This window comes from Macrobrachium rosenbergii, chromosome 55 (genome assembly GCF_040412425.1).
Source record: "Macrobrachium rosenbergii isolate ZJJX-2024 chromosome 55, ASM4041242v1, whole genome shotgun sequence".
NCBI lineage: Eukaryota > Metazoa > Arthropoda > Malacostraca > Decapoda > Palaemonidae > Macrobrachium > Macrobrachium rosenbergii.
The window spans coordinates 41,062,768-41,081,826 of record NC_089795.1 but is presented as its reverse complement, the minus strand read 5'-3'; the positions used below and the strand labels follow the sequence as shown (position 1 = coordinate 41,081,826).

Here is a 19,059-nt window from a genome sequence, read left to right as displayed (position 1 = left end):
TCAGGAATTCACCAGCCAGAAGTTAGAATTCCATTTTTCCTTCATCATGACCTGTAAACCAAGTCACAAGATACAGATACATATCTGTTTATCTATCTATCTATCTATCTATCTATCTATCTATCTATCTATCTATTTATCTATAAACAGCAGATGTGGAGATTTTCTGTCCCCGAAACAGCAGCAATAGGATGAATGTAGAAGAATCTGTTATCTTGGTTTTTTCCTGAGAGAGAGAGAGAGAGAGAGAGAGAGAGAGAGAGTCTTTCTTGCAGGAACATGCTCACGCATATGATTACAAACTAGTTAGTAGTAAAAGGCCCATCACTTCCACGTAAAACAGAAAAAGTGTCGTAAACTGTGTCAGAATTGGTCATTCATTTCTGGCAGTAAAAGCAATAATGGCAATAAACCGTAGATTTATGAATCTCTCATTTTATCAGGTACTAAACACGTTTTCAAGCAAAAGAAGAAAAACCGTCCTATTTAAAAACGAACACTTTTTAGGTATTTTACATACACAGTACAGTATTAACTTACTTGAAGAATCATCTCTTTTATCTGTTGACAGAATCCCCCTTTAGGACTTTTACTTGGACCCTGTAGGGGAGTAGTGCCGTCAGTACACCTCGTGGTGCACTGAAGGCATTACTTAAGGGTGCTTGCAGCATCCCATCGGCCCCTAGCTTCAACCTCTTTTATTCCCTTTACTGTATCTCCGTTCATATTTTGTTTCTTTCATCTGATTTTCCACCCTCTCAAGCAATTTTTTCGTAGTGCAAATGTAAGGTTTTCCTCCTGTTTCACCTTTCAAACCTTCTCACTGTCAATTTCCCTTTCAGCACTGAATGACCTCATAGGTCCCAGCGCTTGGCCTTTGGTCTAAGTTCCATATTCTATTCTCTTCTAATAAGCAATTGGTATGTAAAATGGTGCAAATTTTTACAATTTGATTATTCAGTAGTTTGTCCTCCTGATTTCACCTCCCTTCGGATCCTAGCAAATTCCTTTGACTGTGTCTCGGTTCACTGTCATCTTATTTCCACCTCTCCCTAACACTGCAAAAGCAGAAGTTTTCCCTCCTGTTGCAATGACCCTCGTAGGTCCCAGCGCTTCGCCTTTGGCCTATATTTTATGTTCCATTCCATTGTTGCAAATTAGAATGACCTAAATATGCTAATTGATAATCAGTTGATATTAATCATCCGATGTCTCCAACGGGTCAGTCCCTGTTGTCATGCTAAGCTCTGGGTACTTCCCAAGACAAATATTTTCCCTTCATCCTCCATACCTCCGTTCATCTAGTTACAGCACACACACATGCACACACACACACTCACTCTTTCTCTCTCAAGACACGTGTGTACATAACGAACGAACACAAACATTGTTATTGTATCGTATATCATTTTACAACTCTCTCTCTCTCTCTCTCTCTCTCTCTCTCTCTCTCTCTCTCTCTCTCTCTCTCTCTCTCTCTCAACCACACATACAACTTAAAAATTCCTTGAATCCTATTTAATACATTTAGATACACATCCACACTTGACTGCTCTTTGGTGGTTTCTGGAAAAACAGGTATTGCAAAAACCTGTGATGCGAGGGTATTTTATAGATTTTTGTAATAAATAATAATGTTTTCTTGGTGAAACTCCTTTATTCAATAAGCACGAATAAAATAAAATAAAAACATGGGAAGTCCCTGGAAACACCAGAAAATTTTTTGAAGCACTTCAAACAGCAACCCATAAACCAAGAGTACCTTTTTCTGCTCTTTCATTGGCTGTCGGTGACGACATCTACTACTCTTGTTGCTTACGTCATAAATCACTCGCCTTCACACTTTTAACACTAACATAAAAACATACCTTGCATTTGTGTGTATATCCATTGTCACAAGTGACAAAGTCTAGAAAATTATAAAAAGATTCTAAAGTGGATTTGATTGAAAAAAGGTGCTCTTTAATTGCTAATTATTCATTAATTTTCTTTTTTTAAAAAGTAGCCAGCTTTTGTTTTTAATCTGTAAAAGAGGAGTTCCTTTCCACTGATTCTGGAGTAACGATCAAAAGATCTACTTTAATATTGGACGAAATAAAAGTTTTAAAATAAAATTTTCTCATTTTCAGTGTCTTTATATCTGAATATATTGCTTTTTAAATATTCATGCAAAGATTAACAGCAATTAAGAAAGCAAAAAAGATTAAAAAATAAGGACTTATTCACTCATTTGGCTGAAGGAACCTGCACAGGTGTAAGGAGATCAGTGAGTTACTTCATTCATAGCAGACATATATATAGAAAAGGATTGTGAAAAACATATAAGGACTTATATATCTAAATTATACCACCCAAGGTCTAAAGAATACCAGGTCAACCCACCAGCGACCCAAAACGTGTCCTTTTCTGCGTAGGTAAACACTGGGTCGGATTATGACGTCAGAGAGTCCTGGTGTTCAGTGCGAAGCTCTTCCTGTACCTATCATAAACTGGTAAACTGAAACTGTCCTTCGCATAACATCAGGCTTATTGCTTACGATGTCTGTAGCTAAACACGAAATGTTTCGTTATTGTATTATTTACCGTCATTCTTCCAATAAAGGTAAAACGAAAGAAGGAGTAACTTTTCACAACTTTCCAAGACACGTGGAAACGAGTGCTACGTGACAACAAACATCCAGGAGTGCATCTGGGTTAAGCACGTCAAACCAAGAAGAAATTCTTAAACGCATGGGAGAAATGGCAAAATCAGTCAAGGTTCTGAGAAGCAGAGGTTTCTACCCATTTCAAAAGGGATTTGTAATTTCCTCACGGTCTTTGGCCAAATTGCTACGAAATGTAAAATGTTTGTATGTTATAATATTCGATATATAATAACATACAGACTAAATTAAGAGGGACTTGAGCATTTCTTTGCCTGCCTACGACGGATGGGAGCCTGCTATCAGCACCCATCGATAGTTGCAGTGAAGCAAAGAATTGGGTGTCATCTTTTAGGGGAAGACAGTTCTCTCAGGGGATCAAAATATAACGTAGACAGCAATTGCAAAGGAGACAACATAACAGCCGGCACATTCCATTCTTTGCTTGACATGTAAACTTCTTCCCATAGTAATGACGATGCGTCACTGCAACGTGAATTGAGTCTCTCGGCAATAATGTCTAGTTTACTAGAGTATCTCGGTGGAGAAGAAAAAGAAAATGGCTTCACTGAAAGTTTGCAAGAGACTGACGGTGAATAACTTGAGGAAGCTATAGAGAAAGGTGGTTTAGAATACCTCGGTGGATTTATTCCCCATAAATTTCCAAATATCCATATCTTGGTTCATATATGCCATTAGAAGATAACTCGGACAGGCATAGTAAGCAGAGGTGATAAAAAATTAATGAAGCCCTCTAAAGAATTTTCTGAATAGCCGAAAACAATGGAAAAAAATATTTAAATGCTGTCATGATGAAAAAGGACTCAGAGCTGGATAAGGAACTGTCAAAAACTCAGCTGTAGAAAAAAAAATGTTACTAATTTGCCTCTTGATTCAGTCACATATTTCGTTCGTTGTCGAACTTTCTTTAAGATAAGATTTTTAAACAGGGAAATCATTTCATCTAAAAAAAATTTTGAATAAAGTAAAGAGGCTGTAAAAGAATGTTTCAAGTTCAAGCTAATGTGTCTGTTGAATGATATGTGTATGAAAATATGTGGAAATTACTAGGTTATCTGTATTAGTAATTAAATCCACATTCTGTGAAAAACTAGCGATATTATTATTAAATATTTAGTAAAAGATAATGAGCGTTCTATAGAGCTAGCTACAGAATCCTAGATCCGTCTGACGTCACAGAATTTACCCCTCAAAGGATTAAACCCCCATTAACCCAGCTCACCCCAAATTTACCTGCTAGGTATTCTTTAGACCTTGATAGCACCTTTTCTTTATAGAAAACTGAGGGTCAGAAGCAAAACAATAATCATATCTTTCCACTATAGTTTTCTTATCTCTTTCTTTCCCTGCTTGCTTGCTTGCTTGTCCTTACGCAAATGTTTGACGTCAGCAATAGACAACCCTTCCACAATCGCTTATCTCGATCTCTTTCGCATTGTCGCACTCTTGAACGTAACGTGTCAATTCGCTGAGACCATCTCTGACGTAGGCAAAAATCTTCGACGCAATACCTTTCCGCGTTAGGATGCAAAACTGCGACGCCGTTGCTTCGGTAGATCCACGCTGACACACGTATGTTGACAATATCCCCCAGCTTCCACCATTCTTCCACCATTCATTTCCCTCCGCCTTCGACACGATCGCCCTGCCAGCGCTTCCGTTGTTCTTCTCGAAGTCTCCTAAGATCAGGAACTCGTTGGATTTTCCCTTATCCTTCACCTCGAGGACTTTGGATTTTGCGTACGTAGGACCCCTTTCCCCCAGTGCACAGGAGGATGTGATTTTTGACGTGATTGATGAAGTTGATTTCACTGTAGTATTTGATGACGATTCTCACGGGCGGTTTCCCTTTGGCTTCCAGGTCCATGAACGTCAAGCGGTCACAGTAGTTTGTCAACTCCGTTACTTCTTCGTACTGAAAGGAACGTCGAATGTTTGAAATTATGCAAATTTAGAAACGCCACAAAGCGCGCTCTCTCTCTGTCTCTCTCATTGTAGTATTCCTAAATTTGCATTATTTCAAGCTTATTACGTTTCTTTCAATACGAAGAAGTAACGGGAGTTTCACGTAATGCAGATTTAGAAATACTACAATTTCTCTCTCTCTCTCTCTCTCTCTCTCTCTCTCTCTCTCTCTCTCTCTCTCTCTCTCTCTCTCTCTCCATATATAATACATATTAATATGTATATATAATATATATATGAAATATAAAAATTTATATATATAAATATATGTAAATATATATAAATATATAAACATAAGTAAATATATATATATATATATATATATACATATACATATACATATATATATATATATATATATATATATATATATATATATATATATATATATATATATATATATATATATATATATATATATATAATGTATATATGAATTAGTAAGTGCAGTAAATGTGATTGGCTGGATGAAAGAAAAGTTCCAAACGAATCGGAGACAGGAATAAATACTCCTTTATGTATTGGCTCAGATGATGGAGGTTAGTAAGTATTCTAATCTGTCTCACTTATACCTGGGAAGGCGCTTGGTACGACTTTGACCGAGAGACTAAGAGATAACAAAAGGTTCGTAATCTTAATTATGAAAACAAAACGTCCTTATAGTTCAGTACATAGATGTTGTGCATTGGTATGAAGTTAAGCCTGAGAGAAAGGTCTCTTGCTTAACTGACACTTTAAAATTGCTATAGCTCGAGTGATGTGAGAAGTCAGGTAAAGGACAGGAAATGAAGGTGCAGAGTTGTGAAAACAGAAAAGTTTTCTTGAAAAGAGAGCAAAATGGTGGATGTTTGCGGATGATACGCTCTTGAATGGTGGTGGTGGCAAGAGACTGCAGGTACTAGGAAAAGAGTTAGCTAGCGATTAAGAGAGTAGACAGATTTTAAGAAATATGTGTTAGTGTGGAGTGGCAGAATAAGAGCAGATAATTTGTCGAAGTAATTTGGAGAAAAGGATGAATGATTAATGTAACATAAGATGTTAGTAATGGATGGAATGAAGTGTTTATGCCAAATATATAGAATTAATAATACTTGATTAATTCTGTTTGATTCATTTATATGTGTTTTAAATTTCACAGAGCTGCCATATTTAATAAGTAATTGCTTTCACCATGCTTCTCCTTGATAGTAATGAATACTTACGTGACTACCTCACTGACAAATAACTTTGCCTGAATAAAGGCAGCATAGGTGTGTCAGCCTCGAAAGGAATGGTGGGCCAGCCTCTTACCTTAATACGGCGTCGGTGACCCTGGTAGTTGTGACGCCAGATAACCCTCAATTAATCAATCAATCTTACCTTAATAAGCTGCGCGCTGGGAGAGATGTCAGGTTCATCCTTCAGTCTGTGGACGTAGAGGATCTTGGGATTCTGATCGGATTTCACGATTTTAGCAAATCTCCTTCGTCCGTTGATTACTGTCACGGCGTACACTTGCTGTTTGGTTTTCCTGAGGTCGTCTACCTGTTGATTATCATGTATAGAAACGCAAGTACACTTCGTACGTTATATTATTCCAAGTATTGCGACGCTCTGCTGAGTTCTTCAGCCAACAGACCGTTTTAAAGGAAGAAAGCTCAGACTTCTTGTCCATATAGAAACAGGTAACACCTTCACAGACTATAAAGTGAGTAAATCTCTCAATTTACCCAAGATAAGTGACTAGGTAAAGTATTTCGTCTAATATTAATTGATCTCATCACGACCTTTGCCGGCTTAAAATTTGTCTTTTTTTTATCTCTGTTGTAGGTGGTACATGAAAGAAAAATACGAACAAACTTCTGTATCTAAATATTTATCATAAATGACGATTTGTTCTGTGTACGAGTACGTGTCATGTATTTGCACAGTTGCCAGGTGGATGAAGAGTAGAAATCCTTACATGAAAATAAAAGAATGGGATACGAAGACTTTGGATTTTTATTGTAAAGTCGAAAGTCACGGTATCTCCTTTTATTTTCATGTGAGGATCTCTTTGACACATACATATATACATGCATAAATAATTGCTCTCTACACGAATAGTAAAAAGACGGAACTTACTGATATATATTTATGGGCGCTGACACCGGCAGCCACTGCACCAAGTTCGGGAAAAAGATCATTTTGTGCCCCTTCAATTTCTTTTAAATTTATGCCTTGCAAGAGTTCTTGGATTAGGCCTATGTTGCTCCCTGTAGCCGTGTGTTCCTGAAAATACAGAAAATGACGCCGGCCGAAGAGCTCTAATAACAATTGGCGCTGACGTATCAGAAATACAAAGTGGTGCGTTTTGCTAGTGTCAAAATTTCGAAAATGGATGACGTTACGAGCTCTTGAAAGTGAGTCTCGGATAATTCTTAATGATTGCATCGTTAAATACAAGAGAAGGATAAAAACCTTGAGAGAGAGAGAGAGAATAAACAAAAATAACTGACCTTTTTAATTTTCTCGTGTAACGTTTTGTTGGCATTCATGTTCGAGGTCATTTCCCTGACAATGACTTGCTGCGATTTGATCATGTAATTGACGTCGTCCATAATTCGACCGTATTCTGCGAAATTCTTCGCGTTTCGCAATTTATCCTTTGCTGCACTGATGGCCGCTTGATTTTCTGAAACCGATTTCGTTACCTTACCGATATCCGTATTGTATCCCTCAAGCTTCTGTATCATTTTGTTGTTTTCAGAGACAACGTGTTTCAGCTTCATCGCGATATCGCTTGTGACAGTTTTATTGAGTTTCTGTAACTCTAAAATTCTCCTTTTGTTGATAAGGAACACTTCCTGAATTTCTGCTCTTGCCTGGTCCCAGTCAGCAGCGTTCTCTTTGGACATCTTCCACATGCCGTCCGGTGATCCTCTCCAGAAAGCGGCCTCTTTGTCCTCTGGTCGGCGTTCTCGTTTCTTATTCAGGTAGTTTACCAAGTCCAGCAGGTTCCTGTTGATGATCAGGTCATCAGGAGAGCTGGCTTGGAATTCCCGTCGGCAGAGGGGGCACCGTTTTTGGGATTTTGCTACCATGCTCTTCAGGCATTTTAAACAGGAGTGCGAGCACTTGAGAACGACCGGCTTGTGGTCCAGGTCGTTGTATTCCTCGCTGCAGACCCCACATTCCATCAGTACCCTGCTGCTGGTAGACTGGAAAGGAGACATATTTAGTCGAGATCAGGTAGGAAAAAGACCAGATTGTATCATTACAGCATTATTGCCAGGAAATTCACAGTATCGCGATAAACTATCACTATGTAAGACGAGTTTATGCAAATAGTTTGGGAAATGAAAGAAAAAGTCATTCTGAGTAGAAAATGTTCTATAAACATATGCATTTTAAGGCTTCGTTTGTCGGTGAGGTGAATTTTTAAAATAACCGTTATTAAACGGGCAAGTAAGATGGCGTACGGGATGTCGGAGTTAGTAGCCAGGGATATGGCGGGTGGGGGCGTGGGGGATGGAGCTGATTAGTTCATTTGTTGCTCTGAACAGTCTCGCTCTTCTGCCTAGATAAGTGAGCGTGTCCGGGTTACAAGTGTCAAATTCCGGATTCATTTTGAGAGCAAGAAACTGGAGACAATGCCTTACCGTTCCAGTAATTTGGAATATACAGATATGATGTTTATTTATGGGTTTTGCAACAGTTCCATTTCTAGATTACACGGTTGTGACCTCCAGTGTTACAGAAAGGAAATTTATGATTAGGCCGATTTCAATAAATAATTTTAAGTCAAATCTATCTTTAGACACTGAACTAAGGGAAAATGCAATGCATGCATACTGAAACCTCCTCCGTCAATGAAATAACTGACCTGATAAAGGAAAGAAAAGCAAGTCTACCGGAATTCTCCATCGAATATAGGCCTATTCATTAAACACCAAGCAAAGATTTAAAACGTATTATCAAAAATCTCTCCTCCATCACAAGTAATCACCTATCACACGCCAGTCAAAGGAAAAAACACATCTACGAAAACGTTTTCGTCGCTGTCGGATTAAAAAGAATGGAAACATTACGGAACATTCACTTTCTTCATTCTTTCCTGTCAGAGGTAGCCTATTCATACAGTAATCAGAAGAGGTAAGAAAGCTGACATTGTTCAAAGTGCAGCATCCTCCCACCCTACATTCCCTTGTCTACAGGATTAGTCACTACCCTCATTCAGCATAGGCGTAGGCCCAGTCCTGACTCCTGATTCAACAATTTCGTGACGAGGCGGCAGGACAGTTTGTGCCAGAACTCAACGATCACAAATAAATATTGCCAAGCAACTAAGGCTACGTTCACACAGGGCGTTTTCAACCGCGCGTTAAGATACGCGCTGTCGATTGTTCAATGTTAGCTTATGGAATCGTTCACACGTAATCAGGCGTATCGCGGCGGTTTCGCACGCCGCGGTAGCGAGATTCCCTTCGCCAGCGCGATTGTCGGGCGTGTCGAGATACATACAAGTCAATGACATCGTTCACACAACGGTGAACCGCGTTTTTTGAAGACTGCAGAGCAGCGCCGACTGTGTGCCAGCCAATGAGAAAAGAGATTGTGCGTTACCATAGCAAACTCACGCCACGTCTGGTCCTCGTGATCACAGTCACACACACTGATTGCATTGCTGTCACTGTTAACCATGGAGAAGGATCATTTTGATACTGATTTATTCATAAATGAAATTGAAAAACGCCCATCAATTTGGGACATGAAATCTCAGGAGTACAGAGACAGAATAGTCAAGAAAAGGGGTTGGGAAGAAATTGTGGCTTTTTCTGCACCTGAAGATATGAAGGAAAACAAAACCCAGGTAAGTTAATTGAATAACACAACTTTGACATTTATGTTTGTATATCATCAATGGATATACAAAAGCATTATAACCTTTGAAACTGCATTTTCTTCACTTACAATATAATCTATATTTACATCAAACAAATTTCTAATCAGGAAGACTATATTTATCCTTTTTTTGTTCTTTGTCAGATTTGAAAACTTTCCTAAATCATTCTGTCCTTGCCATTCGAGTTTACCTTCATTTACAAAAGTAATCTGCTTATTATCTGTCTCGGGCAGAGGTTGCAGACATGCTCCCTCTGGAACATGACCTCATGTAGGCCTACTATGCACAGGTGGTTGATAAAGTATATCTTCATGCCTGTAACCATCTTTTGCCCTTATATAGTTATGCAATATGCAACATGCCTTTATTATATCCTCAGCAAAGTTAGTCTGGACATTGAGAGACCTATGGAATATGCGCCACTTATTAGCTAAGATACCAAAGGTACATTATATATACCTACAGTACGTGCTCTTGACGATCCGCAATTAAATATTTTCCTCTTGTGTGACAGGTGTTTTCCACTGCATGGTCGCATAACATTTTCCATAATCCCAAAGGCCTCATCTCCAACAATTACATGAGGCAAGCATCTTGTGTCATCAGTGGAAAGGAGTTCCTCGCTGGGTGAGCGGGTTCCGTTCTCAGCTACCACTCTGTTGGTCGCGAGTTCGAATCTCCGACTGGCCAGTGAAGAACAAGAGGAATTTGTTTCTGGTGATAGAAATTCGTTTCGCCATAATGTGGTTCGATTCCACAATAAGTTGTAGTTCCTGTTGCTAGGTAACCAACTGGTTCTAGCCACGTAAAAATAAATCTAATCCTTCGGCCATTCTTCTAGGAGAGCTGTTAATCAGCTCAGTGGTCTGGCTAAACTAAGATATACTTTTATCAGTAGAAAGGGCATGTCTATCATGTAAAACTGTACCACGCGCGTCTTTTTGGCGCTGTTTTGCGCCAATTCAGTCTGCGATTCAACAGCCGAACGCAAGCTATTTCTTCCACGTCCATTCTGACACTGGGTATCAGCAAAAAGTGTATATATATCTATCTGTCATCTATCTATCTATCTATCTATCTATATATATATATATATATATATATATATATATATATATATATATATATATATATATATATATATATATATAAAGAAGCATTACCGCGCAAGCTGGCTGCCGCGGTCAAAACGCTTCGTGTGAACGTGATTACAGCGTTAAATGAGCAGTGGCCGCCGCGGTTAAAAACGCCCTGCGTGAACGTAGCTTGTTTATACGTAAAGGTAATTATTGAAATTAATTACATGGTCTGTTCTCAGGCGATTTACTAGTTGAAGGGACTGTAATGTTATATTTTTCAATAGCCTACAAGAGAAAATCATAATTAAAAGGCTAGCAATTGAGTTGCCTAACGCACTTCAACCTTTCCCCCCATATACTGGACCCTGACTACTCACTCGGACTATATTCGTACGCGTACTTGCCCGTTTAATGATGACGGTTATTTTAAAAATTCACCTCACCGATAGACGAAGCCTTAAAATGTATATGTTTATAGAACATTTTGTGCTCAGAATGACTTTTTCTTTGGTCTCCCAAAATATTTGCACAAACTCGTGCTACACCCTGTGTAATAAAATTCACAGTTATAGTAGTAGGCTATCGTAAATAAAACATCTGAACGCAGTTCTCTGGTGTTTACGTTAGAGTACACAGGGAAAGAGCAGTTTTCATATGAAGAATTTTAAATCCTGGGGGAGGGGGAAAGACACCCCCACCCCAGTTTTAAAACTATAGAGGAAAACTCCCCTCTCGCGCTGTATTCTAACGTAAACACTGAAGAGGAAAACCGTTCAGGTGTTTGAAAGTCTTTGCTTTATCTCTGCACATTAATACATTTTACTATATATATATATATATATATATATATATATATATATATATATATATATATATATATATATATATATATATATATATATATATATATATATATATATATATATATATATATATATATATATATATATATATTTAACTTTTCATTTTTGCACCTGGGACTCATTCAGCCTTAAAACAGTTTCATTAGAACATCCTAATACTGAAAAACAACAAATCACGAGATTGAAATTTAAGTTTATAAATACTTCACCAACCACTGGACATGCTTAGTCGTTCATGATTCACAAACGCGGAAAAATCTTACCTCAAATGCCATCCTTTTAGATCAATACACATGTAATAGATTTCCCTCTAAAAGAATATACAACTCAAGACTCAAGTCTCAAATGCGTTCAAAATTTCACAAAGCGAACTTCACGTCAGGAAGCGACTGGCTAAGGCAGGGGATCTGTGTGAAACTGACTCTTCGAGAAATCTATTCTTATCTTGTTGGGTTTTGAGTGAGATAACCGATGTTATCGTGACCTTTAGATTTAAATAACGGTTCTCCTTCATCGTGATTGTATTCTTTTTTTATGAATTTATGTATGAATAAATATACATAAAAGACATATAATATATATGTATGTATATATACGTGTATGTATATATGCATATACTGTATACATATCTTTATACATAATGGTGATTTTAGAATTGAATGTAATTGTGTCTGTTTTTTTATGTCTGTGAATATGCATACATCAGTATGGGTCTGTGTGTATCAATAGCATTTTGACGACCGTTATCTAATGAAAAAGATTATCTACAAGGTTCAGCATTGTTTAACCCTCGATAATTCATATGTTATTAGTGTTAACAAAGTACAAATCCGTAAAGTTTCAGTCAGTTAGAGTGAATGTCGTTTATATATATATATATATATATATATATATATATATATATATATATATATGTTAAATTATATATATATATATATATATATATATATATATATATATAATATAATGTATATGCATTGTTCTTTCTATATATATGTATATATATATTCATATATCTATATATAACTATATTACTCTTTCTATATATGTTTATATATTCATATATATATATATAACTATATATATATATATATATATATATATATATATATATATCTATCTATCTGTCTATCTATATATATATATATGTGTGTGTGTATACAAACTTGTCAACTCAGAAATAGTTTGAGAGTGAGACGGAGCGCTAACCATTCTCTCTTTATTATTGTGCATACATTCTTGACGATGTAAAATTTCCCTATCCTTATTTCTCTGAGCACGTAACGACCACTTCTCTCCCCCACGTCTCATCATGACAATTATTGTCAAAGTCAACACAGGTGGTATGTGTCAACCAATTTCCTACGGTGATGCTCGAGATTAAGGCAACAAAAAAAGGCGGGGAAAGACAGAGAGAGAGAGAGAGAGAGTAGAACACATTTTTCAACTAATGTGCAAACAACTTCTAATTAAGTTTTATTCCTCAAGATATCAGGATGAAAGTAATTTTAAAACCACAAGGAATTTACATTATATCAAAACCTCTTTATTTTTCAGAGAATTTTCCAAAATCAGGTTGCACTTTCCGCTATTTGAGTGGTTCCAAACGTTTGAGACGACTAAGAATTTTTCGTATCATACAGGACTGCTGAACCTAGAGACTGCAATGCTGTCAAGCAGTGGTCTCTTTTTAAACACTTATTCCCATGTTTATTTACAGTCTGCTGTCAAATTAATAATGGTACATTTTCCTGGTGTACTATGTAAACTTATGCAGTATTTCACTCAAACGATATTTATCTTTTATTGGATGGTTGACTGAAACGTTGCTGACTTGTATTTTGTTAATGCTTTGATAAGATATGAATAATCGAGGGCTAAACAATGTTGAGCCTTGTAGATAATGCTTGTTTATTAGATAATGGTCGTAGGCATACTCGCAGACAAAAAAAAGACACGATTACATTCCATTTCGAAGACACCCGTTTTTCACGAGTAGATAAAAATAATGTGAATAATGCTTCTTTTAAAATTGTGATAAGATTAGATTTATGCTAAATCAGTGATAAGGGTAAAGGATTTCTGAGAAATTATTTCAGTATATATATATATACACACATATCATATATATACATATATATATATATATATATATATATATATATATATATATATATATATATATATATATATAAAATGAAAACTTAATTTTTAAGCGATGCTTAAGCAAATTGTCTACGTTAACAAATGTTGTATAATATAAATGGTTTATGGAAATGATATAATGTAAGTAGGGTGTTACTTTCCAAATTTATTTTCGCACCTAATAAGGTATTCTGTGTATTGGATTAGATTCAAGAGCTACTATAATGATTTTCATAAGCAGAACTTACGTTGTCTGAAGTACATAAGCGTCCTCGATAAAAAAAAGAAAAAAAAAGAGGGGTTTATGCATTCAGAATTGGTAATGAACTTTTCTGTTAGAATTTGTAGAAATCGCGTCGATGTAATTGATTTATGTAAGATATATTCTTAAATACACACACACAACCCATATATGTATGTCTGTATGTGTGTTAGATCTGCCTCACAGTATTCAAATCAGGGGGGTCATATTGTAGCGGATTCTTATAGTATAAATTCGTACGATATACATTTTTATTTTTTCGTTGCGGTGTGCTTCAGCTGATTAATGGAACGACCACCATAAATATGTATATGATTTCTACCTCCTCATTCAGTCCTTATGGTGTCATTTACATCATTGTCTGAAAAAAAAAAAAACCGTCAATCAGCCTTCTGTAAATTGCTTGTATTGCTCGTACGAGCAAAGGACTAATGCAAACTGAACTACTGAAAATACATTCAAAAGCAAACGTGAACTTCTCAATCAATGATTTATCATTTTAACTTTATTTCCTTGTGGTGTTTGTGTCATTGGTGTTTTAGTTTGAATGATGAATTTGGCATAACGATTCCCTCCTACATTGTTTGAAATTCAGAGTTTTTGATTAGACAAAATATTCCTTTCGCTTCTTCTTGCAGACAAGGGGCAATAATCAATATTGAATCAGGACTTGTATCTGCCATGGCTGCGTGAAAGCGAAGTTCCCTGTCTGTCTGACTGGTTGTCTGTCAGTGGCACCAGAGCTCCATGGCAAGCTGCGAGGAAAGCCAAGTGAGCTTTGGGAAGGAAAATTCAGGCCCACTGGCGCAGATGATCTCTGCCTGGGCCACTCAGCATAATGCGAAGGCGTGTGCTCGTTGTTTAAACTTCCTCCAAGAAGTCAGGTAAATGGTTTTTCCCTTATGTCTTCCCCGTGCGTTCGTCTATCAGTCCGTAGCAAAGCTACTGAAAAAGAAGTAAGCAGCACATCGGATTAGAATTGAGCTTTAATGTTAAAGATTGTGTAAAAGACATAGTTAGTCTTACTTTGAAAACACCTGCACAGATATAAGTTAAAAATTATACTTTTTGCATTCAGTATCGTAAAAGTGTTGACAAAAGTCTCTTTCCAAAGTATTGCATGACTCAAGTAGTTAAAATCCCTTGAATGATGTATTTGATGACACAAAGAAACGCATCCTAGCTAAAGAGATGCGGAGACTTATCTTAAAGATTAAAGATGCACAAAAATGACATAAAAATAGTAAAAGAAAATATAAATAAAAAAAGAAGAAATGGAAAGTAGGAGCGAAGCACTAAATCTCGAGCAGAGCGGAAGGTAATATATCTCCCTGATAAATCACAAGGTTCATTCGGCTTCGCGAGAAGTTTTTAATCTTTTTCCTTAAAAAGAAAAGAAGAAGAAGACGAACGCTGTTTGTTGACCGGAGCTAAAAACTATGTACATTAGAGTTTCATGCATAAATAGTGCCGCCTTGCACGATAGATCTCCAGCCTTAGATAAAAGAAAGTGGATTATTTCCCGTCTGAGATATGTGTAGGAAGCGCTTGCTTGCTTGCTTGCTCGCACTTACAGATTATCTAAACATGTGAACAAAGTATATTAGACAAGTCTCTAATATTTGAGAGCGATATTATGCAACGTTGGATCTAGGTCAGTTCCTGGACGGGTGACCATCATGGGAGGGTCCTGGTTTTTCTCATCTTCAGTGTGCACACTAGGTAAGACCTTTGGAGGTTGGTAGTTACCACTTAGGCCAAAGACTGGTGCCACTGACGACGTTCCTGACTGACATAACAGATTTGGAATCTGTTCTGTCCCTGCTGTAATGGGTAGCTCATTCTGTCGTTTAGTTGAACCTCTGCGTGAGAATAATGGTTCTACCTTTTATTTATTATATCAGTGGTCATTGAAAGAAATGAATGTTTCACCTCTCGTTCTGTTTGTTAAAAGAGTTACCTTGAATGTGACTAATAATAAATACGAAAGGTCGGTAATTTTCGTTTCCTTAGCAGCTTATAAGGACTGAAATATACATACATACACACATATATATGTGTGTGTGTATATATGTCTATCTGCTGTGTATATATATACATACATATATATATACATATATTATATATATATATATTATATATATATATATATATATATATAATATATATATATATATATATATATATATATATATATATATATATATATATATATATATATATATATATATATATATATATATATATATATATATATATATATATATATATACACACACACACACACAAATATATTATATACACATATAAACATAATACTTACACACATCAACAGAAACACACTATACTTTAACAAAGCTCCCGAGAACTCCTGGCAAACACCATTGGCTTCCGGGGGTCTATTCGCGATCACGGATGCATATTTGATTGTTCGCTTAAAAAAACCCAAACTGGGAATGTAGCCGAGGCGTCGCGTCGGGACGGAGGAATACATTATACCTGGCGGACAATTCCAGAATAAAGTATTTCGGGATTGTGGGACACAGTTATGGTGATCGCCGCCGGCGGGAATCCCAAGAAGTTTCGGGAAGGAGAGGAAGACGAAGATCAGTGGAATGCGGAACGCGCTCCGCATTGTAATGAGGAACATTTGATTTTTCGAGGAACCACTGCGACGAAATCTCATATTTCCGGTGCGTGGAGCTCCCTGCCTCTCTCTCTCTCTCTCTTTCGTTAGCGGTACTTTGCTTGATAATGCGATAAGAAATGACGAGGAAATTCAAAAGAAGATGAGATAGAAAATTACAATTACAAGGAGAAAAGGCAATCCCCAAGAGCCGAGAGGAGCTGTTTGATATAATGGCATATTGTATTTACACACCTGCCAGATACGCACACATACACATTTAAACTGCATTACTTATTTATTTATTTATGTTTTGCTGTGTAACTTCCAAAGGCAACCCAACAACCCAACCCTAAGTTAGAAGCTATGGTGTGTAAGATATATCTGGATGAAGGAAAACTTCCAAAATAAGAGGCGAAAGGAATTGTAAAATATTCCTTTGCCTGAAGTGAAAAATGATAAAGGAAACTGTAAACTTATAGTGACATACTGTGGCTAATTATCCCGAAAAGTGTAGAATAGGATTTTGACAGAAAAAGTAAGACAGGAGACAGAAGGATGGACAGAGAAGATACTTTTTGGTTTGGACAGTGTCAAATTTTGTGTAAATACTTTTTATTATGATTCATCCTTCATTCAGCAGTTCAAGGACGAATGTAGCAGCAGCGGCTGTTTTCGTGAATTTGACTCTGGAGCCACCCCTCATTAGGGGAAGCGGTTTGATATTGAATACAAAATTTCTGTATATCCCTGGGCGATTAGTATAGGGGAGGTCTGCCGTTGTTATTTATGTTCGCGTTGTCGATATGCCAGCAAAACTCTTGCTCATAGGGCAGCCCGTCAGAGGTCTGTGCAGTGTACAGAGAAGGCGAGAAAGAAGCATTTTGTAAAAAGATGTACAATATTTTGTAGTGCTTCCCATGAAGCACAAGTCACAAATTTTCACGTGTCTTCTGCAGGTCGAAAATCGTGAAATCGACGAAGCCAGTAAAAAAAAAAAAAAAAATGCAGCGTTGACGTGGTGGACATTTTTTGTAGTGCTTCTCATGAAGCAAAAGTGACTTATTTTCACATGTTCACTTTGGCAGGTCGAGAGCCGTGAAATCGAGGCAGTCAGTAGAAAATACAAACAAAAATAGAACAACTTGCAGCGTTGACGCAGTGAATGCAATATAACAATATTTTTTGCAGTGCTTCTCATGAAGCAAAAATGACTGATTTTCACATGTTCTCTTTGGCAGGTCGAAAACCGTGAAATCGAGGCAGCCAGTAAAAAGAGAAAGAACCCCCCACCCCAAAAAATGAAAAAAAAAAAAATAAATGCAGCGTTGACGCAGTGAATGCAAGAACAGCAGAAATGCAGGGGTAGGCTAAACATTCTTTGCCCCGGCAGAGTGAACTGCAATTGTTGCTGTCTTCTTTAGATTTAAAGTTGGCGAATCCTTTTAGCTCTCTGCTTCTAATGGAAACTCCGACGGCCAAAGGTCAGAGTTTGCTTTAGTTTCAGAGCCCAGACATTGAAGAAGAAGACTCGTTTACAAGAGGATACGAGCGATAATAATCCCGAACTTTTCTTAATGAGTGATTTGTGATATTTTCCTTTAATAATCCGGTCCTTTTCTTAATGAGTGATTTGTGATATTTTGTTTTAACCATCCGGTCCTTTTCTCAAAAGGGAGATTTATGATATTTTTCTTTTAATAATCCGGTCCTTTTCTTAAAGAGAGATTAATGACATTTTTCTTTTAATAATCCGGTCCTTTTCTTAAAGAGAGATTTGATATTTTTCTTTTAATAATCCTGTCCTTTTCTTGATGAGTGATTTGTGATGTTTTAATAATCCGGTCATTTTCTCAAAAGGGAGATTTTTGATATTTTTCGTTTAATAATCCGATCCTTTTCGTAAAGAGAAATTTATGATATTTTTCTTTTAATAATCCGGTCCTTTTCGTAATGAGTAATTTGTGATATTTTCCTTGAATTATCCGGAGCTTTTCGTAAAGAGAGATTTACGATATTTATTTTTCTTTTAATAATCCGGTCCTTTTCTTAAAGAGAGATTTATGGTATTTTTCTTTTAATAATCCGGTCCTTTTCTTAATGAGTTATTTGTGATATTTTCCTTTAATAATCCGGTCCTCTTCTTAATGAGTGATTTGTGTCATTTCAATAATCCGGTCCTTTCCTTAAAAATGAGGTTTGTGATATCTTTTTTATATAATATTCATTGTCAGTGATGCGAGAGCTCTTAAAAAGGAATTAAGCTTTCTTGTTCCCCTTTCTCTGAAGCACTGAATATAGATATTCTTGAAGTTATGGAAAACCATATTCCTGATATTTATTTTTTCAGCGCTGAATGATCATTGTTGCAATACAGATGAGCACTGGATGCCGTAAGGGCCCAGAAGAGCTATAAACGAGTGTAAACGAAATGTTTACACTCGTATATCCCTTAATAGCAACTTCCAACAATTGGATGGGGTATTTACTTGATTAACATCGTAACTGTCCAGTGTTAAAATCAGTTCGGGAGTTTTTGTGAAAATAATCATAAATCACTTATATGCATATATATATAAATTATATATGTAT

The 19,059-nt window shown here is 36.6% G+C and overlaps 1 protein-coding gene and 1 long non-coding RNA gene across 3 annotated transcripts in view; one reads left to right on the top strand and one right to left on the bottom strand.

Moving 5' to 3' along the window:
- Nucleotides 1–19,059, top strand: part of LOC136835152 (uncharacterized) — a 41,616-nt gene that overhangs the window by 1,025 nt on the left and 21,532 nt on the right. The window contains exon 5 of one of the 2 annotated variants that reach the window (XR_010852003.1): nt 14,480–14,725. The exons of the other annotated variant lie outside the window; for it this stretch is intronic. This is a non-coding gene — a long non-coding RNA (uncharacterized lncRNA). The remainder of the gene's footprint in view (nt 1–14,479; nt 14,726–19,059) is intronic. 2 annotated transcript variants of the gene reach the window in all.
- On the bottom strand, nt 1,638–11,850 carry LOC136835150 (uncharacterized). The gene is made up of 5 exons (XM_067098353.1): nt 11,698–11,850; nt 7,106–7,807; nt 6,732–6,878; nt 5,988–6,152; nt 1,638–4,578 (listed from the first exon to the last, which is right to left on the bottom strand). Exons 1-5 carry the CDS (start codon nt 11,707–11,709, stop codon nt 4,372–4,374), a joined length of 1,233 nt encoding a protein of 410 aa, XP_066954454.1. The 5' UTR covers nt 11,710–11,850; the 3' UTR covers nt 1,638–4,371.